Source organism: Silurus meridionalis, chromosome 15 (assembly GCF_014805685.1).
Source record: "Silurus meridionalis isolate SWU-2019-XX chromosome 15, ASM1480568v1, whole genome shotgun sequence".
Classification (NCBI taxonomy): domain Eukaryota; kingdom Metazoa; phylum Chordata; class Actinopteri; order Siluriformes; family Siluridae; genus Silurus; species Silurus meridionalis.
In genome coordinates this window covers 2,693,329-2,713,878 of record NC_060898.1, presented here as the reverse complement: position 1 = coordinate 2,713,878, position 20,550 = coordinate 2,693,329, and the positions used below count along the sequence as shown (strand labels likewise).

Sequence of the window (20,550 nt, the reverse complement as noted above, 5' to 3'; positions counted from 1 at the left end):
CCATAAAACATCTGTAAGAGACAAACCAACCCAAATTTAATAAAATACGATATTTCACAAGGCCATTTACAAGTCGTTCTTTTCGAGAAAAGCAGGACATTGCGACATTGCATTGGAAAGGTCGGCCAAAACATTTCAAAACAGTTTCTTCAAGAACCATTTATACTTTTGCATTTATTTTTTCATTAAATGTGCACAAAAACAAACAATTTGCCCTAATTTAAAATCCCCAGGAAACCAATAACACACAGGAAAAATGCACGTGGTCATTTTATGACATTCAATTCAGTGCTTATGCCATGATGATGTATGCAGGTGGTGCAGCTGTGGCTGCAGTGAAAGGAGACTCACATTTGTTTTGCCATTCATTCACCCTGCATGAGAACAACGTGATGTTATAATGATGGTATTTAGAGGTGGACTGACTCAAGTAGGACACCACTGAAGGCTTGAAATGCAAAAAAACTTCACATCTATGATTTGCTGATAGTTAATAGTAATCAGGCTTTGCTTGATCCATGTGTGTCTGCCTGCCTGACAACAATATGTGTAGAAAATACGGGATATATACATCTACAGGGATGTACAATGTATGTAAAATTTGACAAATCTTACAGAAAAACATTGTGTATATACTGAAGATATATAGATATGGAGATAATCTAGGCTATACAATGAATTTCCAATTATATATAGATTTAATTATTAAAAAAAATGATACAGAATATACAAAATGGACAATGCAATTAAACACATTAGCACATTATAAACAAGAGCAAGAAAACAATTTTAGCAGATTGATGTGATCTGGTTAGAAACTTATGTTGGAACCCACTGATTAAAAAAAGAGGAAAAACCCTGAGAAACACTTTGCAATACACGAATGCATGTTCAGATGTACAGATCCTTTAAGAACACGAATGTTCTCTTAATGATGTCGCAGTAACAATGGCGACCAGGATGCAAGCGTCAAAACACACACACACACACACACACACACACACACACACACACACACACACACACAAAGTCTCACCTAGGTTACATTTGAAATATTGGGATGGGTGGGCGTGACGTCACGCCTTACAATTAACGCGGAGAGGCACGAGCGCGCCCGATCCTGACGCCAGTGTGATGGAGGGTGCAGTGAGCTCGCGGCTTGTCAGGTTGCTCGCCGGTGTAGCGATCGCCTTCGCCGCGGTGGTCCTGCTGCACGTGCGTGACCCGTCCGACGTGCTGCTGGACGGCGCATACGGATACCCCGAGCTGTGGAGAAAAACCGGCCTGGCCGGCGCTCCGGCGCGCGCTGCGGCGTGCATCCTGGCCGGTGCAGTGCTTTTGGCAGCGGTGTGGCTCTACCGGCTCCTGTTCGCTCCACTAGAGCTGCTGAGAAGCCCAGACGACGTGGGCTACGTCGCGGAGGATGGGCGCTCGCGAGCGCGTGCGGCCAACGAGGTGCGGCGGAGGCGCAAGACCGGGGAACTGCCTCCGGTTTATCCCAACGGCTGGTACCGGATCCTGGACTCGCACATGCTGGAGCGTGGAGACGTCAAGAGCGTAACCGTGTTGGGTATGTAAAGTGTAGACATCAATCAATCAACCAATTAATCAATCAATCAACCAATCAATGACGCACAAGAGGTTTTTTTTCTACGCACTGCGAACTCCAGAACGTAAAAATGTGACATGACCACATCCCCCTCGCTTTCCTCCAAAGAAAAGCGCATCCTCTGAGACAAAGATACAAGATACAGATACAGGACTGGGATGTGATGCATTTTTATGCTTCTAGTAATAAAGAACTTCAGCCACTGGGTCATCACTGTGTACCACGTGACTCACCGAATCTTTTCTATTTCATTTTAATTTCCCTGGTGATTAGTGCTTCCCCCTGAATCTGAGCTGCATGAGCGTGCGTGGTATAAAAATAGCTCTCCTCACACAGTTTTGCAACCATCTGCATTTCAGTTAAATGGCAGGAGCTGCTCTAACATGAAGTCACTTTGAGATCAAATGCACAATAAAGCATGAAGCATAGGGTTTATTGCAAAAAACAACAACAAAAAAATTTGCATGTTTCAAACTTGGGTTTTTGCAAGACCTTTAGCAACATCAGCTATTTTCCAGATCCAAAGATACACAAAACTAGACTTTCTCCAGCATGCCTTTGCAATTAGTAAAAAAAAAAAAAAAAAAGGATGGAAATAAGGGCAAGGGCAAAATAAAGGTGAGATCTGATGGAATAATTTTAGCCACAGTTTCAGCCATTCAAGAAAAATTATTGGTCAAATGTTATGAGAAAAGAAGCAATTGTTTGTTTGGCAATCAAACTAGCAAAAAAAAAAAAAAGAATAATAATAATCATAATGCTGACTATGGAGAAAAAAAACCTGAACATGCATTTGTGTATTGCAAAGTGCAGGTCGGAGCTGCTGTTTCTTAGTGTTGCTCTTTATTTTTATTTTTTTTTTTTAATAATTAAGCTCCATCATGTGTTCCTATCTCGGACAGATCATGCTTTCACCTGCTAAAATTGTTGCGTCAAATCTTACGTTTATTTCGCTCAGCAAATACACAGTCCAATTTAGATCTGTAATGCTGATGCAAACAGATATTCCAAAAATATGTATTGTAATTTTTTTTGTTTTTATTTATTTATTTATTTTTTAATAACTTTATAGAACATTTTACAACATTTTGCCCGGTTGCTGGTCTTTTTCACTTCATTATGGCAAAAATCTGCTCCTGAAATCTAACAAAAAAAAAAAAAAAACGTAACACATTGTTAAAATCCACAGCCAAATGTGCAGGTTGACCGATAAAATCCTGACAATGAATTTCCTGACAACTTTATTCAATATTCAGTAACTAAAATGCCACTAAGCTGCGATGCAATGGATTTTTTACACACAGCTGAGCACCAAAAACACACACATCTCACTGTTCACACCACTGAACAGCTCAGTAGTTGAAAGAAAGTACACAAAAAACATACAGTTTCAATGTTCACCTATTAAACATTAGCTAGCGATCAGGGCGTAACGCATGCCAACTGGTAACAAGTGTCAGATCAGTTAAATCGATGCAGAACATTTACACAGTGAAGGACAGTGGCTGGAAATGCCAGAACACACCTGGAGCCTGATCATTTTTATTTTTTTATCAGGTTTGGTTTATTTTTTTTTATAATGCCACTTTGTACACATAAGTTATAAATAAACACATATCAGTATCAATAGCATGACATGAATCTGGGATATAAAAAATAATGCAGTACATATTACTGCACAATATTTAAATAATGCATACAGAATTTCAACTCATACATCAGAAGCCCATTTCTGAGACATAAACCTTTATTTGTCACGTATACAGAACATTTGTTATGCACATAAGTTAAACACAATAACATGCATATTAAATTACTATTATACACATTACCAGATTTTTTATTTAATTATTGCATATATAATGAAAATGTAACTCATTCCACCATAACGCAGAATCAGTGGGAGCATGATTTATTGATGCATAGAAAAAAAAACTGTGCTCTAATCATCAAATTACCAAACAACTGATTTAAAGGATACTTAGTGTGGATTCTAAATGGATTTGCATGAAAATAACTCTAATAACGATGATCTCCAATTTAAACACATTCACATTATATCTTCAGGACGTGAAATAAAAGTGTTATGAAACGGAATAACATTTCCCTAACATGTGCACACACACCTGGCATCATGGTGATTTTCAGACGTTGTTCACACTGCTGATATTTCGGATTAGGATCGTTCTAAAAGTTTTCAAATGCATGTTAATTATGTTAATAGTAAAAATAAAAAAAATGCTTGCCAGGGTCTTCGGGCAGCTTTGCGCATTTGTTATTTGTACGTTTCAATAAGATCGAGTGAAATGCATCATCATGGTCATGTTGCTCAGATCTGCTGATCTGTCGTTCCACCCATGCTGCTTGTATTACTGACCGAATGTAACCCCAGTGCTGAAAACTGAGGATTAAGCTGTTTGAATCTTGTCACCAAGTTTCCGCATCTTTAGTTACCTCACGTTCTTTATTGTTTTGTTCTGGGTTTCTATGGGTTGCTTTGGTGAGTCTTATGTTTTTTTTTGGAAACCTTTTTCTTTTGTTAGAAAGAGACAGCGATGTTTCCTGGCTGCTTAGAAACATCAACGTCTGTCTCTTGGATGTCCTTGGAGGTGATCTGGTTTGGAAGCATGACTCATAACACTAAACAATACAACATGAGATTGCTTGGAAGTAGCTAAAATCCATCCTGAATGATATACATAGCACCTGAGCAGCACCTCAACGATGATGGAACAATAATGAATGGACATTCGGTGCCACCCAGATGAGGACGGGCTCCCTTTTGAGTTCCTCTCAAGGTTCCTTCCTCTTAACCAGTGGTGGACAATAACAAAGTAAATGTCATTTGTTAATGTACTTAAGCACTTAACTACTTTTTACTCAACTACATTTTGTGAGTCCTTCATTTTTAACTGCTTTCTCTGCTTGCCTTGTTCCTGTACCAAAAATGCTTTGAGACAATGTCCATTGTTAAAAGCGGTATACAGATGCTGTTGGGCCCTCTAGGGAGGCCCTATGTTCTCTAGGGGTGCTGTATCATGGTGGAGAAAGGGATGAATGACTAGATGGATGGACATGTGGATAGATGGATGAATGGATGGATGTTAGTGCATGTGAACAGATGTCAGTGAAGGAATGATGATTGGATGGATTTACCAATGAAGTGATAGCTAAATGGAAGGACAAGAGGCTGAATAGATAGATGGATGGGCCAATAAAAGCATGAATGGAGGAATGGATGTATTGATGAATGCTAGGAAAGATGTACAAATATATGATTAGATCTTATCTGTCTGTCTTGCTAGCCAGAGTTGCTAGTTAACTCCCCAGAATGCCGTTCTGCAACCTCCTAATGGTGAATCAAATGGAAATCGTCTATTGATTGCTGCAGCGGAGCTTTATTTATTCATTCGTGTGTCGCTCTCTTACCCCATTACCCTCTGGTGCAAAAAACCTTTAAACCTACATACCTTCATATTGCTTAAAATGTAAAAAAGCTGTGCGAACAGTGGATATTGGATATAGGATTGTTAATATCTCCCTAGGGAACGTTCAAAGGGAAGTTTATTTAATTATAGTTTAAGTGGTCAGAGAGTAGTCATCTGACATGCATCCAGGAAGTGCAGATACGAAAAAGACACAAGCTAACTGGTTTCCTGAAAGTCTGTATTTTAGAGACAATAGGATGTCGTCACTGGCTTGCTGTATATTTAAAGTAAAAATGTTGATTTATCAGGATAATAACCCTGGAATGCAATTTCCATCAGATAAGATTTCTGCACCTGAGTTATGTTGTCTTTTAAATGAGCAAATGCATATGTGCTGCCATTCAGAATCTTCGTCTTGACTGTGAAATAAAAGTGTAACCATCAATTTTATCATTTGTCCTAAATAAAGGTGCATTACATGTTCAGGTTTAAGGAAGATCAATAATCACCAGGCAGAGGTTATTTCCCAAATCTACTCTCTATTATTATCTACTGTCATATCTGTTATTTGCCCTAAATACTTGTGCCCTTTGTAGTGCAAACTGTAGGTTGTACATTAATTGAAACTCTTTATAACCTTATGTCTAGTTTTACAGTGTTTGAAGCTGCATGATCACTGGGACTCTACCGCCCTCTACAGATTACTTTGGGTGTAACACTGAAGCGTCATTATTTTTTGGTTCAATTAGTTTGAATTGGATCATATATCAACCATCTTTGCTGTTAAAAAAGTTTGCTGTTTGCGTTTTCAGGTGAGCAGGTAGCAGTGTTTCGGGGTCAGGATGGGAAAGCCTATGTGATGGATGCCTACTGCCCTCATCTAGGGGCCAATCTGGGTGTAGGGGGCCGAGTGGTGGGCAACTGTATTGAGTGTCCATTTCATGGGTGGCAGTTTCGAGGAGAGGATGGAAAGTGTGTCAGGATCCCATATGCTGAAAAAGGTAAGGTAATAAATGGATAGACTGATGAATAAACGGAGGAATGAATGTGTAGATGAATAGATAAAGAGGAGAGTATGATGGAGTATAAAGAAATAGGAAGACAGATGTGTCAGATGGTTAGACTGATGAATGAGAAGAATGTTGGTTAGGTCAGTGGAGATGGGAATGGATGGATTCCTGGATGAATGCACAGTTAGATAAATGGAGAGGTAAATGGATGTTTGTGCATATGAACAGGTGTCAGTGATTGATAAGTGGATGGATTTATGGAATGGAAGAATAGATGAATTAATGAAAAGCAGGATTGATAAATGAAAAGATGTACTAATAATAGATTAGATACTATCTTTCTATCTTAGAGTTGCTAGTTAACTCTGTGACGTGTGTGTGTTTATACACACAGTACCGGAGTTTGCTAAGGTGCGCCGCTGGCTGAGTTGTGAGATAAACGAGCAGATACTGGTTTGGTTCCACTGTGATGGTGAGGAACCAACCTGGATAGTTCCTGAGCAGAAAGAGATCACCAGTGAAGAGTGGGTTTACCGTGGACGCACGGAGCACTTCATCAACGCTCACATTGAGGTAGTGTTGCATCATTTATTATTATTATTAATTTTTTTTTACATTTTAATGAGTTTAAAACACGACAGGTCCAAATTGCGAAACTGAGGCTTGAGAGAAAAAATGCAGAGAAATAATACATTGCTTCCTAACCAACATTTAACCATCTTAGGAGATACCAGAGAATGCTGCCGACATTGCTCACCTGGCCCATCTCCATACTCCAGGTATCGTGAGTGGCGTGGACCTGCGTTATACTAACAGTAAGACCTGGGAGTTCATCCGCCATGACTGGAAGGTAGGCAGGCCTTCATTTGGAGTGTCACTGTGGGCTTTTTCTTTGGTCCTAAACCTCTTTATCATGTACGAGCTGGTATCAAAAAGTTCAGAGAATAGTCCTCTTGCACAGCAATACAGCGCTCCCAGCGCTCCCGCCACTTCTAGATCGTGTCCTGGAAGTTTTCTTCTTAAAGTGTGTCAAGCAACTTCTGAAACTCGTGCTGGATCTCCGCAATAGTGTCAAAATGGCCACCTTTAAGCTAAATCTTCATTTGCGGGAAGACAGCAAAGTCCGCAGGAGACAAATCTGCCATGTGGATTGTTCTCCGACGATCATCATGCACAAGTTACTGAATGTTTTCAACATTTTCGGTATTGAGCTCGTTAAAGGTCTACCTGATCTCTTGTAGTCTTCCGGTGACATTCTTCCGCACTTGAAGCACGCGTGCTACTCAAAACGTATGTCGTGTGAAATGTCTCTGTGGCAGATTTGCCCAGTTTCACACAGAATTTCACTGGTTTTCATTGGGATTGCTCATGGTCAGAATAGCACCAGTTAGCACTATTAGAAACTTTATGACACCACCTTGTATTAATGTCCTATAACAGCATAGTTTTGATTCGTTACCTAATGTGCAATGCGACATGAATTTACATGGTTAAGATCAGATTAGTTTACAGATTTGATTTAATCAAATGCTTCACAGGGACTTCTGATCATTAAGACAGACATTTGCTTAATGACTCATCGTGTAGTCTAGTGCGCTAGGGTACTGTCGCAACACTTCCAACTAGCATCATCTTGTTTGTGTCAGTGTCTTCACTTATGTATATATAAGTATATGTCTTCTTAGGTGGAATGGAATCCAGAGCCGGAGCCCAATAAGCACTGCTCTCAGATGCTGGTGAAGCATGCTCTCACTGTATTCGGACGCCACTGGCCTTTATTGGATGTGAATGTGGTGGCCAGACAGGTAATACTATACTATACCATACCATAACCTGCAGGGGGCAGCAGTGAATCATAGAATAGCTTGTTAATATAAATGAATTCTGTTCTGTTATATGATGGGCTTTCATGGCTCCTGTTACAGAAAATGAATGAACACCTTCTGAGCAATCAGAATTAAGAACATGCAGATTTGTTGGAGAAAGAACAATTAATCCACTTTATTACACAACTTTGGCATTGATTACTTTCCTATAACAGCACGTCTCCATAAACTTTAATGCATAAATTGTTAGAAATTGATAAAATCTATGTAATGGAAGATCTTACCTTTCAATATTATCACCTCCAGAGATCACCTGTTCAAATCCCCAGGAATTGAGACATGCTGCAGGTCGATATGAGCTTAAATGTTATGTCCATATTAATGCACTTGTGTAACATAAACCAGAGTGCGTGTGTACATGTGTGTGTACATTCCCATTGCTGTTGCTTGTAATGTATGTAGCTGGATTGATTCTCATTTGCACAATATTTGTTTGAAAACGAAAAAATACCCATCAGGATGAAAACCCTTCACCAAACAAGTTTTAAGAATTTAATGCATTGGCATGGAAGGGAAAGTTTTTCACATCTGCCCTTTACACGCAATTTACCTTCAGCGCTCCCTTATTTGTCTGTGTGTGTGATTGTGGTATCTTTGAAAAAGCTCTAGCGTGTTACCATGGTGAAGCTAATTATACACAGTGATATGTGGGAGACGTGTCAGTGCTCAAGGCTGGCCAGGAGTGTGTGTGTGTGTGTGTGTGTGTGTGTGTGTGTGTGTGTGTGTGTGTGTGTGTGTGTGAGAATAACTGAAGCTGAAAGGCGTTTGAGTGCACGCAGCATGCTCAGTAGCAGTGCTGCAGTCACTTTGTTTGTGATAAAGAACTTGACAAAGGAAATGAGGAAGGAGCAGGACAACATACTGTTCAGGGTCTATATAAAGCTTTCATGACTTCCAAACCATTCAAGTTTCAACTCTGTGCTGTACAATATATAGGTAATAATACTGTAGATGGCATGCAGTTCTACGTGTGCAATCCTATTAAAAACAATGACATTGAGAGTGTGTATGTGTGTTTCCTTTCTAGGTCGGTCCAGGTGTGGTGTTCCTGCTGTTTAACCACAGCTTCTTGGGTCGTGGTGTGATCTTACACTGTGTGACCCCAGTGGAGCCTCTGCTGCAGTGTGTGTCGCACAGCATTTTCTACCAGAGCAACATTCCTCCACTCGTGCCAAAATTCATCCTGCGTGCCGAGTGTATTCAGGTAATCGTTCCAAACACCTTTTCTCAATGACCTTCCTCAGAGCACTGTGTGTGTGTGTGTGTGTGTGTGTGTGTGTGTGTGTGTGTGTGTGTGTGTGCATGGTTTAAAGAAAAATCTAATTCAGTTATGTCATCATAATTTGCTGTATATTAATTTATGAGGTGAAATCCGGTAGTTTTATCTGAAATCAGACCTTGAGCACCCCATATGGAAAAAAATGGTACGATCCTTGTTTCATAACACGTCTGTGAGATTGGTAATCGAATCAGGTTCCTCCTATCTAAGCATCAAATCTCAGACTATTCGGGATCACCCCTACAGTGATCCATAGTTTATGGTGATCCAGTGACTTGTGTATGTTTGGAATGATCCAGTGATGTATGCAGTTGTACAACGCTCCATTGGCTTTGCATAGTTTTACAGTGATCCTTTGTCTTTCTTTAGTTTTACAGTAACCAGTGACCTTTATGTTGTTTTACAGTGATCCAGTGACTTGTGTTGTTTTACAGTGATCCAGTGATTCACGTTGTCTCACAGTGATCCAGTGATTCACATTGTTTTAAAGTGATCCAGTGATTCATGTTGTTTTACAGTAATCCAGTGACATACATTGTTTTTACTGTGATCCAATGTCACATTGTTTTTACTGTGATCCTGTGATTCACAGTGTTTTACAGTGATCCAGTGATTCACATTGTTTTAAACTGATCCAGTGACCCATGTTGTTTTACAGTGATCCAGTGATTCATGTTGTTTTACAGTAATCCAGTGACATACATTGTTTTTACTGTGATCCAATGTCACACATTGTTTTTACTGTGATCCTGTGATTCACGTTGTCTCACAGTGATCCAGTGATTCACATTGTTTTAAAGTGATCCAGTGATTCATGTTGTTTTACAGTAATCCAGTGACATACATTGTTTTTACTGTGATCCAATGTCACACATTGTTTTTACTGTGATCCTGTGATTCACAGTGTTTTACAGTGATCCAGTGATTCACATTGTTTTAAACTGATCCAGTGACCCATGTTGTTTTACAGTGATCCAGTGATTCATGTTGTTTTACAGTAATCCAGTGACATACATTGTTTTTACTGTGATCCAATGTCACACATTGTTTTTTACAGTGATCCAGTGATTCACATGGTTTTAAAGTGATCCAGTGACTCATGTTGTTTTACTGTGATCCAGTGATTCATGTTGTTTTACTGTGATCCAGTGACACACATTGTTTTTACTGTGATCCTGTGACACATAATTTCTACAATAGTTTAGTGAAATGCGATTTCACAGTAATCCAAGGATTTATGCAGTGCTAAATCAACTCAAAGATTTGTGTAGTTCAATAGTGATTAATAACTTATTTATGCCCTAGTATCATCTGGATAAGTCATCAATAGGGAATAATAGCACTTAATTTCCTCTCCTAATGGATCTTCAGAGGGATCTACAGTATAGAACAATAACATTGCATGAACATGATGTGTCCAGGAAGTTGAAATAATTAAGCCTAGTGATCCATCGTGTCTGTTTTTGGCAGTTTGAGCGAGACGTCATGATTTGGAACAATAAGAAATATATTTCTAAACCATTGCTGGTGAAAGAAGACTCAGCCATCCAGAAGCATCGGCGCTGGTATAGTCAGTTCTACAGTGACAACAGTCCACGTCTGCGCTTCCAACACGAGACCCTGGACTTCTGATTGAAAACACGGTCTGGACTCAAGGTAACTTTTTCTTCCGATTACAAACGATATCTGTAAATCGCAGAGCGGGATTAGAGACGCAATGTTTACACACTGTTTGTCTGAATAAATCAGTTTATCAACATAACGGATCTAAATAAAAATTTTAACGTTTATTTTTTATTTAAAAAAAATTCGACTTCATTCTTGACAGTAATAAATATTAGAACATCTTCAGCAACAACAAAGTGATTGCTTTGCTGAGGTCCTTGTCGTCACTGTCACTCCCAATAACAGGGACTATATTGTTTTGTTTTTTTAACTCTTTACCTTTTTTTCCCCTCCTCTTTTTTTGCCTCTTTGCAGATATGAATATTAGGAGCAGAATGGAGGCAATATTCATAGGAAACAAAGTGTAATTGTGATGGTTGGGATCAGATTCCTTACGCAATAGGATAAGCAAAATAATGTAATGGTGGACTATTTTGTCACAAAAAAATTCCACCCAAAAATAATAAAGTAATAAATAATGAAAAAAGAAACATAAACCACATATTACTATTTCCAATAAACGGGGTCATTACTGTCAAGAATGAAGTCGAATTTTTTTTAAATAAAAAATAAACGTTAAAATTTTTATTTAGATCCGTTATGTTGATAAACTGATTTATTCAGACAAACAGTGTGTAAACATTGCGTCTCTAGTTATTTTTTTAAAGTATATACCTTAATATTCTTACAAAAATTATACAGTATGTTAAACATAATCATTCCTTATAAGTTGCTAGTTATTTTTAGAGTATTGTAGTATTTCTGCAAATGTAATTGGAATGATGTGATGAAGTAATTCCATATAAATATCTATGGAACACACACACACACACACACACACACACACACACACACACACACACACACACACACATATATATATATATATTTTTTTTTTATTAGTGGTATTTATTGTATTATAGCTGCTTTATCATTTATTATAATTGTTATTATTGTTATATATTATAGCACAGGCCATTATTATAAAGGTTGTGCGGTACAGGACATGAAATTATAATTAATACTGGTCTTGTCTAAATCAATGGAGCTCAGTAGAAATGCATACAGTGAATCATACTCAAGGGACAATGAATTATAAAGATATAATTGATGGATGGATGACAATGACTGTGAATATTTGCTCAACCGAAGGTGTAACCATATACTGTGTTATATGTTTTTAAGTACCTCAATAGTATAAAATCGCTTATGTTATTATTTTTCTTTTCTGTTATACAGACTCTATGCAGTTGTTCGAGGACAGGATGTTTGCAACGGTCCTTAAAAATAATTTTAAAAACAAACAAAAAAAATAAATTTAATCATATAAGTGGGATAAATGGATTCGAGTGAGACGAGCCCCTGATCTTGAAATATTCAAATGTTCCACATGCAGAGCTGAAAATCTCAATAACCTAAGAGGATGCCAAGATGGTAGCAGTATTTCCTTCCGTTTTTATTTTTTAAGGACCATACTATACTTGTGAAGTGCCTGAGAGGACCGTGAATCACTGAGCGAGTGTTAACTTCCGCTCGCTCGCTCTCTTTATGAGAATCACTGCAGCTTGACTTTATTGCACTGTAATCAGGGGAATTCGATACACCTCATCACATCACGACACGTCGCAGACTAAAGAGCTCTTTCGGCTAATGCAAGCAATAACAGCTGACCGCCGAGAGGACGCACCAAAGCTACAAGACCTGTTCATTTCTACACTGTGAATTCATTATACACAAACACAGTGCATGAATTGGTGCAGCAGTCTCTGCGATCACATTTAAGCGTGTATCAGGAAAACCTTTACTATTTCTTTTCTAGTAGTCCACTATTATTTAGAAATGATATCAGAGACGTGGTCTGTGTGCTTGTTTGATAAAAATTTACAATTCTGAATCATATATAAAATCGTTAGCAGCTTTAAAAATATCTATTCTGTACTGGATGGTTGTGCAATAAACATGGCAGTTGTATTAGAATCAGAATGGACGATAGAATACAGTCAGAACCATTAGTTTTTTATGAATGGAACGACACATCATACGTTTTGTCCATTTATATTTAGGGTTAATGGTTTAAAAGTCTACAGAATAACAAGCAACCGGAAATTGTTACAGAGAAACTTCAAAACTCTCCGTTCTGCTAAATAAACATCTCCAAATGGAAAAATTCACACTAACAAATGCATTCATAGAGAGCATCTTACAGACAACGTGTTGAAAATTTATAATCACCACCAAGTTATTATTTTTCCATTTTCGGTCTGTTTTCTGTGACTTCACCCACTTCATTAGAGTGCGCACTGAAAGTGTTTGATAAAGCGCGATAACCGCAGAACCGTTATCTGACCGCGTTTTTTTAATCAGCAGCCATGTTTATTCAAATGCTATTTGCAATGAGAGCAGTTTGTGCAGTACAAACAGTACAGCGGTTTCCAGAAATGATCTGCCTACCGTGTTTGCAGGATTTGCAGAATGAACTCAACCGAACATTTTGACAGTTTTCCCAGAGTAAAAAAAAAAAGTACAAATGGATTTATATGAATCGAAATATCAGGATTAATAAATGTACAGGAAAGATTTTGTTACACCATACAATGAAATTTGTATTCTGTGAATCCTCCAAATAGCTTATGACATAGATTAAGGACGTAACGATGAAAAAAGGACATGAGATATACAATTTTACAAAGTTATGATGTATAAAGTGTGCACTGTAAAGGAAACCTTATAGAAAGGCACATGCAGAGGCATGTGGGGGTATATATATGTGTGTGTGTGTGTGGGCGCAAAAATATGCAAAGTAGCCAAAGCTGATATTTGCACAGTGTGTGTAGAAAGGATGGAGTTGTAGACATCTCTCTTGGTCAGAGGGAAATCTGTGTCTGCACTGATGGGGGGAAAAGGCAGTGGATGAGTGTCAATCACAAGCCTGATTGCCTCTGGGTTAAAAAACGTCTTAAAATTCTGGCTTTGACCCTCCCATAGCGTCTGCCTTATGGTAGGAGTGTAAAAAGTCTGTGCTGGCTTGACTATTGTTATTGTTAATCAGAAAATAATCAATGAATAATCCTTAAAATAATCCTATAGGCACTAAAATTGACCAAAGTTCTTAACATAGACAATAGAAAATGCCGTATTGAATCTGTAATTCTTTCAATATTACCTGGTATCGATGACTTATCAGGCAGAAACTAAGATCCATAAAAGGAAAAGGCTTACGAATAGATTTGAGGGACGAGATCACTGACATCGATTGACGCTATTGAGCCAATTGCTCTTATATAGATCACTTTTAGCATTTTATATCACAGTGCAGTTAAAAGCATGCTGATTGGTCAGCCGGTATTGATTAATATTCAATTACAGTTTTTTATTATTAATATTCTAATACGTTGTCATTTCTAGAGTAACAACTTACACTGGGACTTCATGTGCTTCTATCTGGCAAAAAAAAAGCGAACGATATGATGTAAGTAGTTGTTTATTAGCCGTTAAAACTGAGCGCAGTACATTTCCAATAACAGAACTACCATTTATAGCTGCTATAATGCAAATAAAGAATGAGTAACTTGCTTTCGGGCGACATTAAATTACATATAAATGGATAAAAACATAATTACATAATAAACTGTATGACTGTAGCTTTTTATTAAATCCTTATTTAGAAATATATATTGTTTTTAATGCTAAAATATGGTAAGAAATACTAATAGTATGATCAGTTCTCATATTTCGTAGAATTCATGTTTTTTTTGTGTGTATTGTAGCACATGCTTTACATTCTGTTACCGTACAAAACCCTTTAATCCCAATATCAGAACAGTCTTTGTGCTAAAATATGGATGGAATCAGACATGTATGATTTTTCAGCAGTTCCCCAATCGAGCAAGAAACATTTTGTGGGTTTATGTGACTTATTTCAAGTCATTTTTTTTTCCTCTGTTTTTTTTTTTCATATTGCTTTATCAAAATATCAGATAAGCATCCTTTGAGTTGTGGATTGTGCAATCTAGATAGAGGAAGAAATCTTATTTCCCCAGTTGATGACTTGTTAATATTGTCTTTCAGTAGCTCTCATCGCAAATCCTTTATCATAAATCCTCGACTGTAAGAAGGTTTTTGATCATTTGCTTGCTACCTTCTTTTCTCAGACTGTGTCCCAACACTAAGTGGTGCTAATTAATATCTTATGTTGCAGCATGATCAAGCCATTATGATAAGTGCCATATGCTGCGTCTGAGCCTGTGAATCCGTTTCAAATGTCATCCAACTAGAACAAGAGAGAGAGAGAGAAAGAGAGAGAGAGACGAGAGAGAGAGAGAGAGAGAGAGAAAAGAGGGAATGAGAGGTTATTGATGTTGCATATTTTCCCTGATGGAATTAGAATCTGTACAGAGGCAGTATCATATACAGTGTATTCAGGGTACTTACATACATGGCTGCCTAAATGACAGCCTCTCTCTCTCTCTCTCTCTCTCTCTCTCTCTCTCTCTCTCTCACCCCCTCTCTGGCTCTTTTTATCTTTCTCTCGCTATTTGTGTGCTCTGTGTCTATGCAGGCAACACAACGGGCCTGAGAAATGCACCACCGCAGGCACTGTGATAAAGCGAGTGAAACAAAATGTTCTTATTGCCTAGTCATCAGGTTTGACTTTATAAATCTGCAGGTGTTGGTTGGGGGTGAATCATACAGGTGTCTCAAACATCAACTGTAATATATACACAAAAATGCGTTAAAATTGTTTTTTTTTATTTATTTTCATTTAAATTGAATTAAATGTGTTTTTTTCCCCTTCTAAGGTACAGGAGATGCTTCTGACATGCTATAGATATGTGTATATCTTGTATAACAGATGAAGAATTCAGCCATATTCAAGGCATAAAAATGCAATATTAAAGCACTGATTGTGTAATGCAGTATAATGACTTTAATTTTACATATATGATAAAATTCTGCTTTAAATAAAGAGACTTTTACCTCCATCTATCTATCTATCTATCTATCTATCTATCTATCTATCTATCTATCTATCTATCTATCTATCTATCTATCTATCTATCTATCTATCTATCTATCTATCTATCTATCTATCATCATTTGCATATTCACCATTCAACTACTGGTCCCTTTATCTCCTACCACATTCATGACACATTCCTCAACCTAATTCTATCTAAACAAAAATGTATCCATTCTCAAATTATTTATCCATCCATCCATCCATCCATCCATCCATCCATCCATCCATTATTTATCAACCGTCCATGCTCATCCCATAATTTTCTGATCTATCTTTTTGCATTCAGCTTTCCATCCATCCATCCATCCATCCATCCATCCATCCATCCATCCATTATTGTTCCACACATTATTCTTTGTCCTATCGTGTTCACTTTTCCATCTTTTCTCTGTGTTCACTTTTCCATCTATCCAGCTGTCCATCCACTTATTTATCCATTCTTTAATCATCTATCTATCTATCCATCAATCATTCATCTATCTATCTATCCATCCAACCATCCATCCATCCATCCATCCATCCATCCATCCATCCATTTGCTCATCCATCAATCCATCCATCCATCATCCATCCATCCATCCATCCATTATTGTTCCACACATTATTCTTTGTCCTATCGTGTTCACTTTTCCATCTTTTCTCTGTGTTCACTTTTCCATCTATCCAGCTGTCCATCCACTTATTTATCCATTCTTTAATCATCTATCTATTCATCAATCATTCATCTATCTATCTATCCATCCAACCATCCATCCATCCATCCATCCATCCATCCATCCATCCATTTGCTCATCCATCAATCCATCCATCCATCCATCCATCCATCCATCCATCCATCCATCCATCCATCCATTCATCCATCCATCCATTTATTCATGTTTTACCCACCATTCTTTTATTTATCTCTTTGCATCCACCTTTCCATCTATCCAGCCAATCATCCACATACTTATCCAATCTCCAATAATCAATCCATCCATTTATAATCTATCCATTCATCTGTCCATCCATCAGCCATGTTTGTTCCACCCATCATTTCATGACCTGTCTATCTGCATCTAATTTTCCATCTATTGTTGCTGGAAATATTTTGCATATCATTGAATATTTTTGTAAATGTATGTAACAGATTCTTAAATAAATCACTGAACCTGATGTTGCTTGTGGCTCAGATTTCCAGTCCCCACTTATTTTCCACACACATCTTTTTTCAATTCACAAAAAAAGAGAACATAAAATCAATACGACAAAGAAATGCAAGCTTTCCCACGCTGACCTTAATCTTTCTTCCAGAGGTCAGCACCTTGATTAATTTGGTTCGGTCCTAGAGGACTTTCAAACAGCTCCACATTCTTAGTGATAAGCAAGCTAGAATAAATAAAGCTCCTTCCTTCTACCTCGACAACGTAACATTTTAAAGGTTACAGAAGACCTAAAGCCAGTGCTGGGAAAAGTAAAATGTTTTAGTGAGCTACTTTTCAAAGAACACAACACTTTTTTTATGGAATGTGTTTCTCTCTGTCTGGAGCTATGGATCCTGAGGTGTTTCATTCTGGAAATCTAGATCAGAGGAGAAATCCTGGATGTATGTCTGATTCCGAATTTGGAAATCGTGTCCAAATACTTTCAAATTCGACTGATCAGGAAAGCACTGGGATAATAGAGGAGATGTGTTTGAGTGTTAAAACCACCATGGTTTCAGAAACAGATGGAGCAAATTTAAACGAGATTCACTCAGGGGAGTGTTTGGCTCAAAAACCTTTGCTTAATGAACATTTTAATAACCTACGTCCTTACGACAGAGAGTACGCAGTGTCAAGGACGGAGGGGACAGGTGGTGGGAACGGCAGGACGCTTGACCGATTGAATCAGGAATCTACTGCCTCTGTGGTAGACGAATGCCCGATCTGCACCGAGTCCTACTGCTCCCAGGGTGACCACAGCGTCGCGCTGCTAAACTGTGACCATACTGTGTGCCAAAGCTGCTTGGCCGTCATGCTTAAGCGGGCAGCGGACTGCTCTCGCGTACAGTGCCCGCTGTGTCGACAGAAAACCCCGCTTCAACACTACCAGATTTACAGGCTTCAAGAGGAAATCACTTTCAGTACTCGTTCTCCAGATCTTTCGATCCTGGAGGCACAATCAGATCCAGAAGTCAGTACAGGGTTGTGTTCAACTCTGGAGCAATATTTGCAGGTGCGGGCTGAGACGGCTCGAGTGTGTGGATGTTTCGAGCATCCTCGGGGAGCGATACAAGCCATCCGGCGCATGCGGAGACGCTGCCGTTGCTGCTATGTGACGTTGCTTGCGATGCTGTATATGGTGGAGCTGAGCTTTTTGATGCTAGTCTTTTTGCCGGTCCTCGTACTTGTACTTCTCTTCACTCTCGCAACCTAGATCGAGGACAGTGACCCAGTGCTCGAGCAAAAGCACGATTGCTTCCTGTTACATTTCTAATCATATCCATTTTTATACAACAGGTACTTAAAGGAGCACTGTGCGGTTTCTGAGCATCCTGTAAAACATGCAGCAAAACTCTTATTATCAACCTCCAAATATTTAGTTTATATGGACTTTATTCCCATTTTCCTTGAGCTAATATTCACATATTCCCAAAGTATAAATGAACTAAGTATTTAAAAGGATAATTTATTAAATTAAAGCGTCAGTATGTAAAATTTAATTGTGTATATTCACGCATTTATTGTAATTTTAAACAGATTGTGATATTTACATTTACGGAATTTGGCAGACGCCCTTATGTAGAGCGACTTACATTTTTCTCATTCATACACCTGAGCAGGAGGTGGTTAAGGGCCTTGCTCAGGGGGCCCAGGAGAGGCAATGGCTTGGTGTGGCTGGGATTTGAACTCGTTATCTTTGAATCCGTTAACCACTAAGCATTGTGACTTGGTGGATAAACATGGATGCACTTTTTTTGCTAAAATTAGCTGATGTTTTATCATTCAGGGGCAGATCAAAGATAAATAATAACATTTTTATTGTTTTATATGATTTATTTTGTTCTTTAACCAAATCATAAATACACTATTTTGCCAAAAGTTTGTGGACACCCAGCCATAAGATTCATGTAAAATTCAGCAAAGCTTCAGCTGTCAGTTTAATGTGAAAACTGTAAACGAGGGCATATGCATAGAAAACAGCTCTTTATTTGGGTCTAGTTCTTGACTTGATAACATTTTTTGTTCTGGAGTGAAGTGTTCCTCGCTGACACTCAGCGTCCCAGTTTTCGAAGGAACAGATTTGACATAATTTATAACCATAGCAACCATCTGAAGTTGGTGCACAGCCACAACAATTCAGTGGACTTGACTCATGCTGAAATTATATTTCTTTACCATTTGGGAATTTATGATTATTTCGGGTTTTAGAAAACAGTTCTGTGGGAACACATGGCACTGTTTTCTCATATTTAGCATGTACTTGTTTTAAAAGATGAGTCCCTTGTTTAAAACACTTATGGACAGCCATTAGAAAAAAGAGTAATGAAAATAACGGAAAGAACCGAAAATAAAAATGGAAAATAAAAAAACTTTGAGACATTTACTGATTTCTGTTTCCTCCAAAACCTACAACCTCAATGCAGTGTTTCTGGAAAATCTTAAAAAACTTAAATTAATTAATTAATTAAATTAATAACTCTGGTTCCTTAGAATTTTTTTTCCCTTTTCCTCTCAATCTATACTTAATTTTTTTTTTTTACCAATAATATACCTATATCTTTTTACAAATGTAAATGCTATCATTTCTTAGTCAAATATATATAGTTTAGACCTAAACGTTAACCTTTTTATTCAAAACATCATCAGAAGCATTTTTTAATGATTAATTCAATATGCATGTTTAATGAGCAAATGTTCAGTCTAGAAATCTGCTCTACTTACTCAGGTTTGCTTTCAGACACAATAGCAGACAAAACTGGCTTATAATTGATCATTAAGAACTTAACGACGCCTGTGCAATACTGCGTGAGAGATCTGCTTTTCTTTAAAACCTTTAAAAGCTGAAAAGTAGTACGTATTTTTCAGCTTGATTATTAGAGACACATCCTGTGAGGTCATTGATATTTTCTTCTCATAGCTTCTCAGTCGTCTCTTGCATTCTCTCCTCTTTTTGTTTTTTTCTCTCACGTCTGCAGTAGGCGAAATCAGCACAGAGAAAGAGGTGTGTCAGAATGGCCCCATAGGGTGTCTTTACTATTCTTTACACTTGTGGGTGGTAGAGTGCATGTGTCTATGTGTGTGTGTGTGTGTCTATGTGTGTGTGTGTGTGTGTGTGTGTTCCTTGGCAGAAGCATCATTATATAACTGCTGCAGTGCAGCCTGGCCCAGCTGTATTGATGTGTCAAGCGGTGGGAGGGACACGAAGGTCTTGTCGCTTGCCCAGTAAGAGCGATCCATTCTGAGTGATCTCAGCTCTTAAGAGCGAGGGAACACACTTCAATGCTTTTGCACGCTAAACAACTTATTCCTAATGCATACCTGAAGTATTTGTCGACAAAATGCCCTGGTGATTTTATTTTTTGCTTTCGCATAGTCATGCAGTATTACCCACCACTTGTATTGTAAATGCACAGGTGTACTCAATAATCATTGGACAGCTATAAATATAGTGGTCCCATGTGGTGCGCTG

The 20,550-nt window shown here is 38.1% G+C and overlaps 2 protein-coding genes across 2 annotated transcripts in view; both read left to right on the top strand.

Moving 5' to 3' along the window:
- The first annotated feature begins 178 nt into the window (after positions 1-178).
- Positions 179-12,854, top strand: zgc:92275 (cholesterol 7-desaturase nvd). Its single transcript, XM_046867099.1, has 8 exons — positions 179-1,570; positions 5,850-6,038; positions 6,442-6,620; positions 6,772-6,897; positions 7,733-7,852; positions 8,961-9,137; positions 10,683-10,868; positions 12,117-12,854. Exons 1-7 carry the CDS (start codon positions 1,135-1,137, stop codon positions 10,842-10,844), a joined length of 1,389 nt encoding a protein of 462 aa, XP_046723055.1. The 5' UTR covers positions 179-1,134; the 3' UTR covers positions 10,845-10,868; positions 12,117-12,854.
- Positions 11,733-20,550, top strand: part of grin1a (glutamate receptor, ionotropic, N-methyl D-aspartate 1a) — a 40,758-nt gene continuing 31,940 nt past the window's right edge. The window contains exon 1 of the mRNA XM_046867093.1: positions 11,733-11,750. The gene's annotated coding sequence lies outside the window, so the exon portion shown is untranslated. The remainder of the gene's footprint in view (positions 11,751-20,550) is intronic.

Coding starts and splice junctions, on each gene's coding strand:
- zgc:92275 (XM_046867099.1), top strand. CDS start 1,135: ATGGAGGGTGCAGTGAGCTCGCGGCTTGTCAGGTTGCTCGCCGGTGTA. Junction 1,571..5,849: donor CAAGAGCGTAACCGTGTTGG/GTATGTAAAGTG, acceptor TTGCGTTTTCAG/GTGAGCAGGTAGCAGTGTTT. Junction 6,898..7,732: donor TCATCCGCCATGACTGGAAG/GTAGGCAGGCCT, acceptor ATGTCTTCTTAG/GTGGAATGGAATCCAGAGCC.